The 18,331-nt window shown below is 48.9% G+C and overlaps 1 protein-coding gene across 3 annotated transcripts in view; it reads right to left on the bottom strand.

Annotated features, from left to right (window-relative positions):
* Positions 1-2,695: 2,695 nt before the first annotated feature.
* The window catches only part of RNF216 (ring finger protein 216), a 184,486-nt gene continuing 168,850 nt past the window's right edge, over positions 2,696-18,331 (bottom strand). For all 3 annotated transcript variants that reach the window (XM_082360924.1, XM_082360925.1, XM_082360926.1), the window contains 2 exons: positions 6,529-6,598; positions 2,696-5,779 (listed from right to left, as the gene is read on the bottom strand). In XM_082360924.1, the coding sequence (XP_082217050.1) occupies positions 5,460-5,779; positions 6,529-6,598 (390 nt within the window). In that variant the 3' untranslated portion in view covers positions 2,696-5,459. The remainder of the gene's footprint in view (positions 5,780-6,528; positions 6,599-18,331) is intronic.

Below are 18,331 nucleotides of genomic sequence, written 5' to 3'. Positions count from 1 at the left end.
GGGTTGGCTGTGCACCAGCCTTCAGGAAAGAGATTTTAATAAGCCCAAAGAGAATGCTAACAGAGCCTGCAGCAAGAGGTTATAAAACAAGGAGCTAATTAAAAATCATGTTTCAGAAGCACTTGCTCATACATACCTTGTTACTGCTCAAGATAGACTGAAAATCCGCACATCTGGCTTACTGGTTTTGTGAAATACACCGTATATATCACAGAAAAAAAAATACACTGGAAGGAAACACATCAAAATATTATTAGTAGTTACCTCTGGGTAACAAAGCACTTCTTTTTCTTTATACTTTTCTGTGTTTTCAATTTTTTTTTCCATTTAAAAACATTTACAATTGGCAAATATATTTATTAAAAAAAGGCACTTTTTTAAGGATGGAAAAAATAAAAGTTTGGACATTACAATGACAAATGCTAAAAGCATAAAACCTAAAAGCAGTTTTACCTAAAGAAAGAGGTGAAAATACAAGTGATGCCTCCATGAGGTCCAATTACAGAGGGCATGTCTTAGGACAGCGGGGTGGACCATGGTCACAAAGATGTGCCAATGAGGGGCGAGAGCACAGCCAAAGGCTCTCACCTGTGGTGGGTTGACACAGCTTCACAGGAGAAGAATCTGGCAAAGCTACTGAAATATACCTGGAGCAAAGGGAACCCTCCTACACTGTTGGCAGGAATGTAAATTGGTGCAGCTACTATGGAAAACAGTATGGAGGTTCCTTAAAAAACTTAAAATAGAGTTACCATATGATCCAGCAATCCCAGTCCTGGTGTTAGATCTAGAAAAGGCAAAAACTCTAATTCGAAAAGATACATGCACCCCAACATTCTTAGCAGCATAATTTACAATAGCCAAGACATGGAAGCAACCTGAGCGTCCATTGACAGATGAATGGATAAGGAAGATGTGGCACATATATACAATGGATACTACTCAGCCATAAAAAAGAATGAAATAATGCCACTTGCAATAACATGGATGGACCTAGAGATTATCATACTAAGTGAAGTAAGTCAGACAAAGACAATCATATGATATCACTTATATGTGGAATCTAAAAAATAGTACAAATGAACTTATTTACGAAACAGAAACAGACTCACAGACACAGAAAACAAACTTATGGTTACCAAAGGGGAAGGCGGTGGGGGATAAATTGGGAGTATGGGATTAACAGATGCATGCAACCATATATAAAATAGATAAACAAGAAGGATTTACTGTATAGCACAGGGAACTATGTTCAATAGCTTGTAAAAAAAGTATAATGGAAAAAATTTAAAAAAATCTAGATATATATATGTATAACCAGATCATTTTGCTGTACACCTGAAACTAACACAATATTGTAAATCAACTATACTTCAAAAAAAAAAAAAAATACACACACACCCCATCCTTTGATTCACAACTCCACTGCTGGAAATTTCTGTTGCAACATCAAAGGGAATGTTCACTGAGGTGTTGTGTGTGGTGGCAAGACATCGCAAGTATCCAAATTTTCTTTAATGGGGCAATGGTTGGAACACTTGTGGCAAATATATACAAAGAAATATCATGGAAGGCATAAAAGGCACAAATTAGAGGTATATTGACCCACAGACCTGGAGGGCACTCCATGATTGCAAAGAGAAAAAAGTGAGTTTCAGCCAAAAGTACGAAACCACTTTTGTAACAACAAAGGCCCAGAGCCCTGATAAGCAGGTGCATGTGGAAATGTGCTGGACGGCGAGTGGGGTAAAGAGGGAGGAATGTGACTGTGGTTACTTGAATGGAGGATGGGAAAAAAAGATGGTAGCAGATTGCGGGAAAAAAACATTACTTATCTACTGATGGAAACTGTAGAATAGTCTATGATATTGCTGCAAATACGTAAATATGGAACATGTACAGGAACAAGAACTAGATGGCATGGGTATATTTAAAAATACACCGATTTAGAAGCTGGGAATGCAGGTAACTTTTGTCTTGGGTTTACTTCAGTACACCTTTTTCAGACGTGCAATTAAAAAAAAAAAAAGATGTCACTCAGTACAAAGTTGCAAGTGGAGAAGAGGATAGCGTGTTTTCTCAACATCTGACCCCGAGTGCGCTGTGGTCCGCCGTGCTCAGGGTACCCTCCAGGCCTGGCAGGTGGCAGTTTGAGCCCGAGCGTGCTGTGATCCACCCGTGCCCAGGGTACCCTCCAGGCCTGGCAGGTGGCAGGAAGTGTGTGGAAGGGGGTGTACCTGCAGCTTCTCTGCCTAGGGGCTCCGTGTTCTCAGGACTGGCCTCCTGTCTGAATGAGGCTTTTCCCTTTTGCATCCATCTCCAGGGCCGAGTCAGTGGCTTGCTGCAGGGGCCTGGAAGAGGGGCTGACCATACTTTCTTGAAGGGGATTCTGTACTGAAAAACAAATAAAAAAACCCCTTTGTGCCCAACCCGACCTGGGCAGCCACCCAGGCAGGGTTAGCGTAATGGATCACCTGATCTTCCTCCTGAGCAGGCCCAGCCCCTCGGGGCTCCTTTGGGATCAGATCCTGCAGCTCTCCAGCAGCCTCCCGACCTCCGCTCTGGGTGAGCAGTGTTAAGTGAGGTGTTACCACTCCCCTGGAATCCGCTGGCTTTCAGTCTGAGCAGCCCCTGTACCTTTGTGGGGTTGTGGGGCCTGCCTGATCAGGCCGTGTGGAGAAACGAAACCAGAGAGCAGTCTGCACAAACATTTATTTACAAAAAACCAAGTTACATATGGTACAGGCTTTTTACACACAGTAGTTTAAACGATTTATTATTATTTTTTAACATCTTTATTGGTAAACAATAATTTTGTGTATCTTTACTACCAGAAGGTAAAGAACAGAATTTAATAAACTAATCGTTTTTGCTATTTTTATACAAAGTGACAGGTCATGCACATTTTTTTAAGTTTTAAAATCTTTTGCCAAGTGCAAATACTAGACTCCTCTCTCCAGTTTTAAGGCAAGAAGGGGACTGCTGCTGGGCGGTCTCTCGCTCCAGGGAGCAAGCAAGGCAGCCCAGAGGGGAAGGCGCCAGGCTGCCTCCGGGACTGCTCTGTCCCCCAGACACGGGCTGATCTCGGGGGTGTCCTGTCATTTGCATCTTGCAGCCACTGACTGGTTTGTCTGATGGTTACGGCGCCCTCTCTCCCCAACCCCATCACTAGTACAGACTGCTTCTCCAAGACACGAGGCACCTACAGGGTCATTTTGCAGACATGAGGGGCTCACGCTTGGGTCAGAACTTGAGGCAAAAGTGGCTGCGCTACACCTGCAGAGCTGCGAGCCACTCCACAGCCCGGCTCGAGGAGGAACGATAGAAATCAGGCGCCCTCGGCTCAGAAAGGCAGGAGTGGCTCCTAGCTGCCCCGTGTGGCTGAGAACAGCCAGAACTCATCTCAAAAGACAAGTCTTCAGTGTGGCCTTGGGGGAGTTACTCTGGTCTCCCTCCTGTGCGGCAACCTTTGGACCTTCGCGTGCCAGGTCCTAGGGCAGCTGCTGGACCACAGTGTCAAGGGCATGCGACACCAGCCCAAAGTCTGTCCTTGCCGCTGCCCCAGGACCTCCGTGGAGCCACATACCCTGGGCTGCAGGGAAGAGGTGGAAGCTGGTTCCTTCGTTGGATGATGAATCGGGTCAGAGACCCAGAAGGTTCTGGGGGGCTGGGGTGAGCGCTGTCACCGGTGGGGCAGGTTGACAGCACCTGGGGTCACCCTCCCCATCCAGTGGGACATCTGCTGGCAGTTCACAGCCCTCAGAGACCCTCCCTTGGGGAAGCACGGGGAACATGCTTTAAAGGTACTTGAAGAAATGCTGTTGCTGTGCCCCAAGGGCAGGGGCCGGAAGCCCGGTGGGGAAGGGCTCCTGGCAGCAGAGACTCAGCGTAGCCTCTCTTCAGGCGCCCCCCACCCCAAGCCCTGGGGCCACCTATCCGCAAACCCCAAACCCAGAGGAAAGACAGCAATAACAGGCAACCTGGCACATCACCTCTCCATTTTAATCTCTGAAAAACATCTGAGAGGCAGATGGCAACGGGTGACCAGACGGTGATGCCTGGTCCCAGGTGTGTCCCCTCCTCTCTGAGGTCTGTGTGTGTGAACTTCTGGGAACCCCACAGCCATCAGAGCTTCAGCAAGAGGAACGGAGGCCAACACAGGACGCCAGGCACGTTCACTCCCCACTGAGGCCTCTGCGCTGCACACGGGCTGGAGCACGAAGAACTGCAGAGCAGGTGGCTGGGGCGAGGCTCAAACACCTGGCTGGGGCTGGACAGCAAAAGGCAACTGGGAACATGGCGGGGACTCCCAAGCAAACCCACAGCCGGACTCACCTGACCTCAGGAAAGGGTAGCTGCCGAGCGCAACCTGGGTCATCTACCTGCTGGGGAAAGCCAGCGCCACCATACCTTAGGGGAGAATCTGTTCATTACCTGGGTGGTGGCAAACACGGCTCCCTGGGAAAGCCACCAGGCCTCTGTCACAGCCACTTCAAAAGGATCTTGTGGTTGGCAAAAATTTCAGGACCATCCCACCCTCATCAACTGCCAGGCACGGGGCAACAGATTTCTTTGACTTTCCAGAGACTGAGGGAGAGAAACTCTAGTAGGCCACAGAAAACTGGAAAAGTTCAAAGTGAGTAAACAGCAAATGTTTCTTTAGATAAACTACAAACATCCCACTGCATGAGATGGCTCTCTGTGGTCTCATCCGAGAGGACCAAGAGGGAGGGCGAGACCCTGGAACAATCACTGCGGTGGAGGCCTGGGGTTCTGCACTTGGACACGGTCCACAGCCTCCCCAACCTGAGCGGCGCTCCCAGGTCTGTGGACATCGCTCTGCCACTTAGACCAACCGGCTCAGTTAGACCAACCGGCTCAGGGCAGTGGGGTGCACCTCACTCTAGGTGGGCTTCAGAACGAGGTGGGTAGAAGAACCAGGCCTCCACGACATGGTCCCGAGCTCTCAGCTCTCTCGAAGCTGCACTACTTGTTACTTCACTTTGTTATGGATCACACTGCTATGGTAAGGAAGGCTTACGTGGTTTTTAACTGAGAGACTTCTGTTGTCTGCCAGGGGGAGGGGATGGAGGCAAACATTTCCCTTCATCTATTTCTGCAGGGACGTGAGTGACAGAGACGGGCTACCTTGTGGCCCAGGGCCACCACGTTGGCTGCTAGGACGGCAGAACTCTTCAGGAAGAGGGTTTTGCTGTCCCTTATCTCTGGCCCAATCCTGTTACGGGCACCCGGAGGGTACCAGCCTGCTGATCACCTTTCAAGGAGCAGTGGCCCTTCCCAGGAAGAAATCCAGCCTATCTATTCAACAGGCAAGTCCGCCATCCCTACTTAGCAGGCACGCGCACAGCCATCAGCCTTGGGGGCGAAGGAGCATCTATCCAGCCTCCAGCCCGCACGGGATGCTTGGCCGGGCTCCCGGGAGAGGGGGGGCCTGGGTGTCAGAAGCGATGCCGCGGCTGGGGGCCAAAGTGCATAGGCAGGTTGTGCTCCAGCGGCACGTGGACGGGGGCGAAGTCGTAGTTGACTCGTACATTGGGCAGAGGGGGCACATAGGGCGCTGGGATGGGGCCCATGTTGAGGGGGAAGTTGTTGAACATGGGCCGGACGGGAGGCAGGGGGAAGGCTGGGTGCACAAAGGCGTAGGGGGGGATCTGTGGCTGGTGCAGGTTCTGTGGGACGGGCCTCGGCAGGGCTTCGATCCTCTGGACTTTCTCTGGAGGCTTCTCCAAGGGGGGTCCAATGCGTTTGAAGGTATTCTCTGAAAAGAAGACGGGATTTAGTAGAGAAAACAGTTAAATCCCACTGTGCTCGGATCTGGCCTGGAACCAGAACCGCATATCCTGATCCTGGTCCCAGGGGCCCTGAGCTGTAGGCTGACAGCCTGGAGCATGAGGCCAGACCAGGAGCCTCCAACTTTCAGCGTCATTCTTCCCTGTGGACACAGGAGGGGTGGCCAGGCCAGAATAAGGCCGATTAAAGCCCCAAACGTAGCATGCACACATGGGTGCAACAGCCCCCTCACCAGCCATCAACGAGGACAAAACCATACTTCCCACCGAGTGTCACACTCCACAAGGATCACCTTGGAAGGGGGAAGACGGATCCAGCTCAGAACAGGTGGAGCTTCTGTGAGAGAATTTCCTTTAGAGGCAGGCCGTGGATGGCCACTTACAGAAACTCCATTTCATTCCTCTGTAACCTCACAGAGGCCTACTGTCTTTTTAAGTCTGCTTTGGCTTCTATTTGCTTCCTAAGCTCAAACTCACCCCTTGGGACCTCCTGGCCATCAAGGAGCTGCTGAAACTGTCTCTATGCTTTCAGGGCCTTTCCCAGAGGGAGCTGGATATATGGGTGGGGTCTATCAGCGGCCACCTGAGGGACAGCACTCCCTGGTGGTCCCTGGCTGGGTGGAATGCCAGGATCCCGATGCAAGCCAGCAGCGGGGTCCCCTCCTCCCCTGTGCACATGGAGTGAGTGAGCACAGGGCCTGTCTAGGGGAGCACTTGCCTCCATTCTTTCTTTTCTGTTCCTCTTCGGCCTCCTTCTGGATTTCCTCAATTAGCTTCTCATCATCTTCCTAGGAGAAAGGAAAGAAGATCAAGCTGGCTGGCTTGCTCTCAGCCAGCTCCATGCAGCGCTGAGGCCCTCCCGGGACGCCGGCTTGCTGCCAATCAGCAATGGGGCTAAGCCAGAAACCTGCTGCTGACCAGCGAGGTCGTGGGCTTGCATACCACCCATTCCCAGTTCCCTGGGAATCTTCTTCCTTTATCATTAGACGGTGTTCCCATGAGGAAGCCCATCTGAAAGGCTGGGAACAAGGAGCGGGTCTGTGCACTGCACGTGGCTGTCTGGGGGCTGGGCTAAGAGAGCCTGCTCTGTTCACTCAGCTGTAAGGTAAGAACTTCCCACAGCTCGGAGCGGGCAGACTGATAACCCAAGGGTTTGGGATGGGGGTGAGTCTGGAGTGGGCAGGGCCTGAGGAGTTTCAGATCTTGAGTCTACAAACTCTTGAGCACAGAAGCCGTCTCTGTAGAGCCCGCAAGTCTTGCCGGCTCCCCGAACTGAGCTGGACAAAAGACTATGCAGGCCTGCTGAGCCCTGAAGCTGGCCTTTAGCTCCTAGACAGTGGTGGGCTGTAGAAGGAGCAGCATGCCGCCAGCAGAACAGTGGCCTGGGCCACAAGGAAGGGCACAGCAGTTTAAGAACAACTCCCCTGCAGATCTCACCATCTCCCCTTCCCAAACTCAGGCTTGGTAGGCCTGCTTCGCTAATGGGCAATTCAGACTTGGATTATCCCAGCCTGGGGACAGGAGCCAAAGAGGCGCTCTGGGTACAGGCAGATGTGTGGGCTTCACCAGGGAAACTCTGGGGTGTGTGCCACATACAGTTCCCCCATCTCCACCTGCCCCAGGCACCGTGAACTGGGCTGCTGGCCCGGGACAGACAACCTGAACCATGCCTGTTCTGTGTAATGTGCTGGGGGTTCAACCCACTCCTCAGAGGCCCTGCAAAATGGCTGGGGACTGAAAGGACACTCGCTGGATTGAAACCACCACCAATACGGTGCATGTCTTTGCTGCCAGCGGCAGGGCTGCTGCTGGACCAGCACGGCCACGGAGGGCATGGGACTTAAGTCTACCCGTCACGAGCTGGGGCTCGACAAAGAGCAGAGTAGACACTGCAGCCACAACCTGAGCGTGGCAAGTGCACTGATCAAACCGAGAGACAGGCAGGCACGTTCTGTTTCCTGGGGTCTTGCAGTAGTTTCTCCAGGAGTTAAGGGCAGTCAAGCTGGGAAGAAGTAAGGAGAAGGGCAGTGGTGCCCAATGTGGGGCAGGGAAGCATGAGCCAAGTTTCAGGACTTCCAGAAGCCTGCTAGACACGTGTGTTGCCCCAGATGACGCATCAGGCAAGACCTCTCCACACGGCCAGTGTGGTCTGGGTTGGAATACTGTCAGTGATTAACTCTGGATTTTTCATGCTGATTGGATGCTCTTGACTGGCTGACGTCACCCATGGAACTTCTGGGACGTGAATGGAGGGCCACAGAAGGGAGCGCATGAGCTGGAAAGAACACCTGGAAAACCTTGGACCAGGGGAGAGCACAGAAGCCTCAGCGTGGAGCTGGGCAATGGGCAGTCTGCATGCAATGGGCAGTTACTAATGTCATAACCAAGATGGTAACTTGTGATTTCACAGACAGTTATGGCCCCTCCATGATTCTAGAGTCATGAGTGTCGCTCACTCAGTGTGTACTGGACACCTACTCTATAAAAACCCTAAGACAGGGCTTCCCTGGTGGTGCAGTGGTTGAGAATCTGCCTGCTAATGCAGGGGACACGGGTTCGCGCCCTGGTCTGGGAAGATCCTACATGCCGCGGAGCAACTAGGCCCGTGAGCCACAACTACTGAGCCTGTGCGTCTGGAGCCTGTGTTCCGCAACGAGAGAGGCCGCGACAGTGAGAGGCCCGCGCACCGCGATGAAGCGTGGCCCCGCTTGCCGCAACTACGGAAAGCCCTAGCACAGAAACGAAGACCCAACATAGCAATCAATCAATCAATCAATCAATAAATCTTTAAAAAAAAAAAAAAAAAAGACAAAACAAAACAAAAAAACCCTAAGACATGGTCATCCAGCCTCTTTGTGAACACTCCAAATGAGGAAACTTACTACTCTACACAGTAATCACTAAGCCAATCAACACTAAGGGCTCCAGTAATGCAGCAGGCTTTGGTGGAGGCAGTCTGAAGTTCTCCATGTGAATGTCAAGATAAATTCTACCACTATCTAGATTAGGAGCTGGCAAACATCTTCATTTTGGTGCCAGTGGCAAGTCTAGGAAAAAAGATTAAAAAAAAAAAAAAAAAAGAGTAATCTAGAAAAATGGAAAGTAGGAGAGTTGCTGCTCTGCACCGCTCACTGAGTGACGTGGGCAAATTCCTGAACATCTGAGTCTGGGTATCTCACCTGTAAAATGGGCTGTTGTAAGGACCGCATGAGCTCAACTGTGTAAAGGACCCAGCACAAAGCAAGTACTCCTTATTAAAGACAGGAAAGTTGTGAAAAATGGCAGGAATAAAGATTTCAGAAAGATGAAAAGTTTCAAGAAAAAGTGGTAAAGATTGGGAGATGCCCTAACATTTCTCTCAGTGGCTTCTTTACGGTATGAGTGAGGTTTCCTGCCTCTGGTCATTTATTAATTATAACTATTAGTACTACATCACCATCACCCTCACCCCACCCCCACTATCTCATCCCTCTTCTATCACATCACCTAAATGTGGTCACGCCCATCAGTACCCAGAGGGACACCTAAGGCCTCTGATGGCACAGGAAGGCACCTTAGAAACCAGCCATTCTAACTTCCTTCTACCACAGAAAGTAAGGTCCCAGATCAGGTAAGTTGTTCAAAGTTATGGTTAGTTGGCGGTGGACTAGGCAGTGTCACTCAAATACCTTTCCTGGAGAAAATCCACAGAAAACTACTTTGCAGGTTCCCTGTCCCCGTCGTTTGATTTGAAAACGTGGAGGGTGTATGTATGCTTTCATTCAAGAATATGTATTGCGTGTCCAGTATGCATCAGGCACTGAACTGGATGTACAGCTAAGAATAAGGCAGACCTGGTCCCTTCCCTCATGGAGCTTCTATTTTTGTGCTGTGATCACAATTCCAGCTGGCATTCCACTTTGGAATTCTACATGGGCTTAAAGAGCAATTTCACAGCATTAAAGACTAACCCCTGACCCCCACCCCCTCTTTCCCCTCAAGACTGTCTTGTGACATTTCTGTCAGGATAAATGAAGAATGAGGGATACTTTCTGAGTAGAAGATTCCAGGTCTCTTATAGCACTGTTAAGGGTATGGATTAACAGGGCATCTGACCGATTTTTATCAATACTAAGTTTCCTGTGATAAATCCGAATGCTCCTGGTAAAAGTTCGCCCCTGAATAAATGCAATGTAAGAATTCCCTTAGGTGGGTCTGAGGCACTTGCACAGGCAAGTGTGAGTTGAGCGTCCTGATACAGATCTGCCGGCTCTCTGGAGGACAGAGCAGCCAGGTCCACCAGCTGGCAGAAACTCCCAGGCCGTCACTGAGAGCTCTTCCGGGGTTGGGGGGCGGGAGAAGCCTTAGAGCCTTGAGTTCTTCACCTTTTGAAGAGAGCCACCTGGAGGCTCTTCCCTTCCTTCCTTTGCTCTGATCACTCTCCTGATTTGTTAAGTGGACTCAGGACTATTTGTCCTTAAGCTCTAGCTTTCCCTGTTTAGGCAGTGCTCTTACAGTCTAAATACAGTCTGTATTTCACAAGAAAATGTCAGCACTCAACTATTTTGAGCAGTGATTGTTACCATAAAGAATGAGCGAATTGTTAGTTACACCTAGAATATGGGTTAAGCGTTTCAGATTTCAACTTTCTCCAACTGGTTGGAATCACAGGACACTATATTTCGAAACTAAGAACTAAAACACATTTTAATATATTTTTTTAAAGATAAAAATTACATTTTCAGCCAAATATGTTAGACTCTAAGGGGGAAGATTTTTTTCTTCATCTGGGGTAGAATTTCCTTCCATAAGCAGTTTCCCTTGAGTATTTAAAATTCCTCAAGTCAAGAGTGAAGGCATGGGCTTCCCTGGTGGTGCAGTGGTTGAGAATTCGCCTGCCAGTGCAGGGGACACGGGCTCGAGCCCTGGTCCGGGAAGATCCCACATGCCACGGAGCAACTAAGCCCCTGCGCCACAACTACTGAGCCTGCGTGCTACAACTACTGAAGCTTGAGCACCTAGAGCCCGTGCTCTGCAACAAGAGAAGCCACCACAATGAGAAGCCTGCACACCATAACGAAGAGTAGCCCCTGCTCACCGCAACTAGAGAAAGCCTGCGCACAGCAATGAAGACCCAATGCAGCCAAAAATAAATAAATAAAAAATAAAAATAAATAAAATTTTAAAAAAATTAAAAAAAAGTGAAGGCAGACTGAATTGTACACTTTAAAACTGGCAAATTTTACTTTACCACAATTTAAAAAGTTAATAATGTTAAAAAAAAAAGAGTGAAGGTAGGTTTAAGGTTGATCTTGAGATGAAACATGAGGACTGGTCCCTCATCAGAACACTTCTTGGGTTGGGTAAGTGATACATGGGGATATTAAGGCTTTTCTAGAGGTGAGTTCCCTTGGGAAACATTCTAGGCATCCCAAGTGTCATCATTCATGGTGAATAAGGACACTTGGGAAAAAGTCTTGCCATTCTGCAAATCTAGGACACACCTAACCTGCTGGAAACAGGGAACAACAGGAGGAAAAAAGATGATGAGAGGGCCAGGGGTGTGTGGGCTGGATCACAGAATTAACTGTCCTCCAGCCCCCCTGCAGGGCCTGAGTCACTTACAGGAAATCCAGGCATGCTGGAGCGGCCCCCACCGCAGTGAATTTTATCTTAAAGCAGCACTGGCTTCCTAACAGGCAGGCAGCTGGTGTGATGGGAAGAACTCCAGCTTTGGGGTTCCACAGACCTTGGCTTGGGGACCCCTCTACCCAACACGACTTAACCTGGAGCCTAATCATTTCCAAAGCAGGTTTACTGTGAGAAGCAAATGATCTCACTTTTTATAAAGTGCCAAGCACAGTGGTAGTAATAATGGCTTACTGTGTGCCAGCTCCTATTCTAAGCACCTCACATAGATTTCATAACAACTCCAGGAGTTAGGTACTATTAATTAATACCCATATTACAAATGAGGAAACTGAGGTTTTTTAAAAATATTTTTTCTGATCAGGGATCGAACCCACGCCCCCTGCATTGGAAGCACGGAGTCTTAACCACTGGACTGCCAGGGAAGTCCCACACATAGTAAGGTTTGAATCCAGGCCTTCTCAAAGCCTGAGCTCTCAAGCACTTAAACCACTAGTTTCTGAATAGAAGCTTCTGGAACAGTATGACTGGAGGGGCCCAGAGTACTCTGCCTGCCCTGAGAATTGTCAGAGGTGACTATTTTTAGGCCCTGCTTTGTTCTAGAGTGTATCTTGCTCTCTTTGAAATATTAAGAGTTCCTTCTCTTTGGGATGTGCAGAACTCTGAAATCTCCTTTCTCCACTGAATAAAAGAAGGGAACAGGGCAAAATAAAACACCTCTACTCAAGGAGATGAACAGCCAGTACAGCAGAGAAGGGGACACTTCCCTGAAAAATTCCCATTTTCCTGGGGTCAGCTCACCCAGAAGTACATGTGCCACCACTTGAAACATCAGGTCTCTGACTGGCCTCCCCAGCACTTGGCCTTTGAGACAAAGCCAGCAGAACCTTCTCACCCAGAGTGGGAGCTGGGAGCTCGGGGAGAAACCAGAAACCTAAGGTGCAGGCCAGGCTCCATCACTGAGGCCACAGGACTTAACTGGCTCATGGTAACTGAGTCGCCTATCGCTCCTGACCTGGGCACTGTTCCAGGCCATCTCCAGATGTCCTTGCCTCGTTGACATGTTTTCTCATGAGGGTCACCAAGTTACTTGTATACCTTGGAGTCCCATGGAATTTTCTCCTTCTTCCACAAAAAGCCAGGGTTTTGATTCTCACACACATTAAAGCAATCTTGGGGAAAAGAGTTTAACAAAACACAAATAAAAAGGTAATTCCTGGGACTTCCCTAGTGGCGCAGTGGTTAAGACTCCGCCTGCCAATGCAGGGGACACGGGTTTGAGCCCTGGTCTGGGAAGATCCCACATGCTACGAAGCAACTAAGCCCGTGCACCACAACTACTGAGCCTGTGCTCTAGAGCCCGCGAGCCACAACTACTGAAGCCCGCACACCTAGAACCCGTGCTCCGCAAAAAGAGAAGCCACCGCAATGAGAAGCCCGTGCATTGCAACGAAGAGTAGCCCCCGTTCGCCACAACTAGAGAAAGCCCCATGGGCAGCAACGAAGACCCAACGCAGCCAAAAATAAATAAATTCACAGGCCCTAGTGAATGTCCACCAAGGGCAACATGCCCACCCCAGCATTCCTCTCCTTGGCCTTTGGCTTGGGGTTTAAGATGGACCCAGTAGGCCTTTTCTGCCCTCTTTCTGGCCCCTCCTCATCTTGGTGAAAACCTTTAAACAGATCCACAGAATATGCATATAAGCAAGTCTCAGACTGAGCATAAGGAAACGCAGGCTAGAGTAGAAGTGAACCCCACAGCACTTTCCATCACTATGCACGGCCACTCTGGGAGGGGAACCCACAGACCACCACTGAATGTAATGAGAACTGGGATGGGAACACGTGCAGCCCCCACAGTGGGCCAGTGCGCCCCAAATCCAGTGCTGAGGACAAAGGACCACAGCAGAGAGTGACACGGAGTCTCGCCGCCCAGCAGATCTGGAAGAATGCTTTATATAAAGAAACGAGGGGTTGCATCCCAACAGTGAGAGGATTTTATTTCCTTTCCCTGAATTCCTCTGAGCTCAGCAAGATACAGAAATGCTGGCCTAACACAGAAGACTCTGACACGCTTGCTTCACATGGAGGTGGGTAGGGAGTGAGGCACGGCAAGAGCATGAGGGGGATGGCAGGGGCCCGGCCTCTCCGAAACACCGACTCAGCACGCCAGCTGCCGGCAGGAAGTGAGGGAGAATAACCAGAGAAGTTTTAATGAAGAAAAACAACCCCAAACCCCAACTCCTTAAAACATGTCCCTCAACAATGAAGCCCCACAGCTCTGCCCATGGAGCAGGGTCTGGACGGAAGAAAAAGAAGGATGAGAAACTGCAAGTGGTTAAAGGGAAACAGAGAAGGTTTCCACCAATCAGATATTGACAACAATCGCCAGCCACAGGCTGAAGGTTCCTAAAATAAATGTTTGAGTACTTAGCACACGGCTTGTTCTTGAGAGGCTTTTAAACATCCTTTTGAGCCCGTTTTCTTCAACATTTCTGGACACCAGAGCTGGCCGCCTGCTTGCCTGCTGCCAGCCTCTGGTGATCATGAAGGGAGGGTGGTGACTTTTCTTCTTCATTTAACTTTTCCTCCCTGTAAAAAGGTGACTGAGAATTGCAAGTCAACTGCTGCTTCCCTCCTGCAATTTTGGGGGTGGGGCTGGGGCTGGGATCCAGGTCATGTATGGCCACAGCTGTTGTTAATAAACTTGCAATGATTTCATAAAAGGCTTCCAAAGAGCTGAGGATTTAGTTTCAAATTATTCCCAGATTGGCTGCAGATCGCCGAGCAACACCAGACCCTAACCCCTCAGCGCCAGCTGTCCCCCTGCAACAGGAAACTGGGGGGAGGAGGGTGCAGCACGGCCCGGAGTGGCACATGCTGTGCAGCTGGGGTCTGGAATGGCCGGGGAGGGGGTGCGGAGGAGGTCCGGATAATGTGCTGGGGAGGAGCAAAGACTGGACGGCTCTCTGCTGGCTTCTGCAACTATCTCCTCGGGTCACAGAGGCCTGGAACGCAAACACCTTTCTGTCTAGAGCTCCCCCCAGGGACCTGGAGGCAGCATGGGGTGTGGCCATGTTGTGACTCCTGTCAGGGTCAAGCACTCAGCCTGGGGGCCTGCTGGCATCTGCTGAACATGACACATGCCAACATGCCATGTTTACCGGACTGAGCCACACTGTGGCCCTCCTTGGTACAATCCTCTAGTGACATCTAAACCTGACTGGGGACACTGTCAAGGCCCCTTTCTACCATCTGCAGCTTGCTCAATGGGGAAGGGTCCAGCGAGGGCCAATCCCTTTACGGAGGTCTGCTTGATTCACTGGGTGCAGGGACCCTGCAGGCAGCTATCAGCAAGCTCCCGTACTTGCGACCTCTTGCTCCAGAGAGTGGAGACTTGGGGAGTGGAAGGAGCTAACAGCTGGCTGAAGACCTGGATTTGCAGCCTGGTTTTACCAAGTGACCTGAATCTTGTTTTCTTCATCTGCAGAATGTGAAAGTGGTCCCGCCTCCATGTTGTAACAGAAACAATGGTGTTTAAAACAGTGACTTGAAATAAAATGCTAAGGCCAACTGTGGAAGTTAAGTGATGGGGCAACATGGGTGTTCACTTTACCATCTTCTTCACAGAAGGTAAATTTTAAAAGTTAAGGAAAAAAAACTGAAACTGAAAATTAGTTACTGAGCTAAACTCTGGAGTATCTTTCTGAAGATACTCCCTAAAATGATCTCCACCTTTTCCTCCTCAACCCTGTCTGAAATACTTTTATTTCCTCTGCCTTTCCCAGGCCACTCAAACAAGGGTCTCAAAGGTGCCCAGCACCCTCCGTGCCCCTGACCCATCAGGAAGACAGACACTGGTCCAGGCTGGGTGGTGCTGGAGCCAACTAAGGGGAGAAAGCAGAAAGCAGCTTTGTTTAAGATGCTGAGAGAACAGAAGACCTGAGATCAACACATGCCACGTTTTTTTTTTTTAATTTGGCATGCAGGATCTTAGTTCCCAGACCAGGGATTGAACCTGCGCCCTCAGCAGTGAAAGCGCGGAGCTCTAACCATTGGACCACCAGGGAATTCCTCATGCCACCTTTTACTGACCACAATCTTCTGCAAGTTTCTTCATTTGTAAAACTGGGATGATACACTGGCCTTAGAGGACTGTCAAAGAATTAAATATATTAACACATATTAATGTCAGGTTCAATCCACTGCAGCCTTGAGAAAAATAAATAATTCTCTTAACCAAATGGCTAGACTTATAATGGTGCCAAATTGTAAACTGGCTGTTAAAGCCCTAGGGTTTTATTTGCACTGAACATGCTTCAAATTCTTGTATTTAAAAAACAAAGAAGTTGTAGAAAACAATTCTGTGCAGTTTCTGGTAGCCAAAACCCAAGATAAATACCGACTTTGTTTTGTATTAAAGTGAAAATGCTCTTATGAATTTTGCCCCACTTCTAGAATCCGGACTGCCAGATGATTGCTCTGAACATGGCTTCTAACAGTAAGATGTAACTTGTTAACCCCCTTAAGTTACCACTCACAGACAAGAAAAAAGTCAGCACATATGGGTCCAGTAAAGTCCCGGGGTAACCATTTCCCCATTGCAAAATAATGTTTGTTCATTTATGTGTTGTGATTTGGCTGTGCATTCTGACCCCTAAGCTAGAAAACTGTGGTTTGTTGTGACTGGTTTGCTTCTGTTTTTCTTTTTTCCTTCTTAAAAAGACATCTTGTTTTTACAAGACTCTTGGTTGAATGTTTTGAGCTTATTTCTGACAACTAACAGATAACTGACAGTTTTCTAATATGCAGTTAGTTCAGTTCCCAAGCAATCTCTAGTCATTAAGGATGAAAACTCAACTTCTCTCCAAACCACGAAGGGATAACTCCCTCATGGACAAATGAGAGATTCTTCCTGGCCTTGCCGGTTAATTAAGCCAGAGAAAAGGCTGGATGACAGGGCATGCTTTGTTTCCCTTAACTTCTGAATGGCTTTGTGTTCCCAGAAGCCCCAACAGATGCTGGGTTGGAATTCAATCGGTCTCCTGGTGAGAATCAAGGAAACGGGGCTGATCCCGGTTTTGATGGGAACGGGACAAATGGAACAAAATCTCTGGCTGTGGCTACCAGAGGAAATCGGAGGGATTTGTATTTGCCTGACCTTCCTTTCGAACTTTATTTTGAGCAAACACAGAACCTTTCTCAGGGTAGAAGATGACAATTCAACATGAAAACGAGGGGCAGTCGTATGCTATGGCACCCAAACAAGGTAACAGAACACGAGAAACGTTTATAATCAATTCCATGTGTGGGAAGAAAAGGGAGGTGGCAGGAGAAGAACGAGAGAGAGCAGAAAGGAAAACGGGGCTGCGAAGAAGCCAGACTGCCTGCCGCACACCCTGCTGCACGTGGTAACTCCCACGCTGCTCTCTGCTTCTAGAGAGGAAAGCAGCCTGAGGAATGCTTCTTAGGAGCGCCGCTGAAGAAACAGACCCTATTTCTTCACCAAGTTCCTAGAGATGCGCAGGCCCCCAGTTTGCTGGCTGGATGGGACTGAGGAACCGAGTCAGTGGAACTGCCAGGGCCTGGGAAGTTTTGTCACAAAATGCAGTGTGGGTTACCTTGGAGAGCACTTCCCACTGTGGGCCACACCTCCCTCCACTCAACCAGCAACAGGATGACTGTTTATTCCAAAGTCGCCCCTTTCTTTCAATTATTTCCTCAGTGATAGGAGGGCAGGCTTGCTAAGGGTCTTACTGGGTCACGGAGCTGTGGAATAAGAGCAATTCCTGGGTCCCTCAGCCCAGTCTTCCACCCAGGAGGAGACTGCTCCTGACATGCAGATACCGGGTTTTCACAGAGGACTCAGTGCTTTACAAAACTGGGGGGAGTTCTGAGGATTAGGATTAGGCCACCAGCCTGGCCTGCTGTGGCTTTCAACAGGGGCCAGCCTGTTACCCTGACACCTTTTCTTATCAGGCATATTGGAAGTGTTCTATATGAGGGATAAAGACTTTTATCTTTGACTTATAAAGTTCTAGCTAGAACAGTGTTTTAGATTTGGATTAATGGTCAATCTTTAAAAATTGGAAGATTTCACATTAAAATACAGATTTCCAACCTCTCTGGAAAATCTGAAGCCATGGTAACTCTGAGCACAGTCCCATCTGGCAACAAACTATGGGGGCTTAGGCCAAGTCACTCGTGTACTCCGGGCCTGCAACAGCTCCCAGCACACTCAGTGAGACCCACGGCCTGCTTCTGTGCCCACCTCCCTCACCTTCCTCCCCTCGTTCACCACCTGCAGGCCACACCAGCCTTCTTTCTGTTCCACGAAGAGGCCAGATCTGTTTTATTTCTTTGGCTGCCTTGCTCCTCCTCTGCATGCAGGTTTCGCTGTAAACGCTGCCTCTCAGAGAGGCCTGCCGAGATGACTCCCCCCTCCGGCTCCCGTCATTCTCCACTGCATCGTTCCTACTGTTCCTACACAGTACCAACCTCAGGAAGGATCTCTGTTTTAAACTTAATAGACTGTAAACTCCAGAAAACTAGTCCTGGCAACACTGAATAGTTACAAACGAAAGAATGGATGAATCTATCATTTCTCCAGGGATTTGAATGAAATTTTTGTCACACATTAAATTCTTATGGGACTGTTCCTGGTCTCTATCTTGTCCCCTTGATCTATCTGTCTATTCTTGCATTAGACTACGTGATTTTGATTTGTGCAGCTTCACAGTAAAAATTAGTCTCACTTTCAAAATTACAGGTAATTTTTCAAGGAAAAAAAATAAATCCGACTGAATTTAAACGGGAATTGCAGTAAACTTGTAGATTACTTTGGACATAAGTAATCTCTCTGTAATACCAAGTCTCCCCTTTGAGGGACAAGG

The sequence above is a fragment of the Balaenoptera borealis genome, assembly GCF_965194805.1.
Source record: "Balaenoptera borealis genome assembly, chromosome: 16".
Taxonomy (NCBI): Eukaryota; Metazoa; Chordata; class Mammalia; order Artiodactyla; family Balaenopteridae; genus Balaenoptera; species Balaenoptera borealis.
Note: the sequence above shows the minus strand (reverse complement) of the source record. Positions and strands in the feature narration are given on the sequence as shown.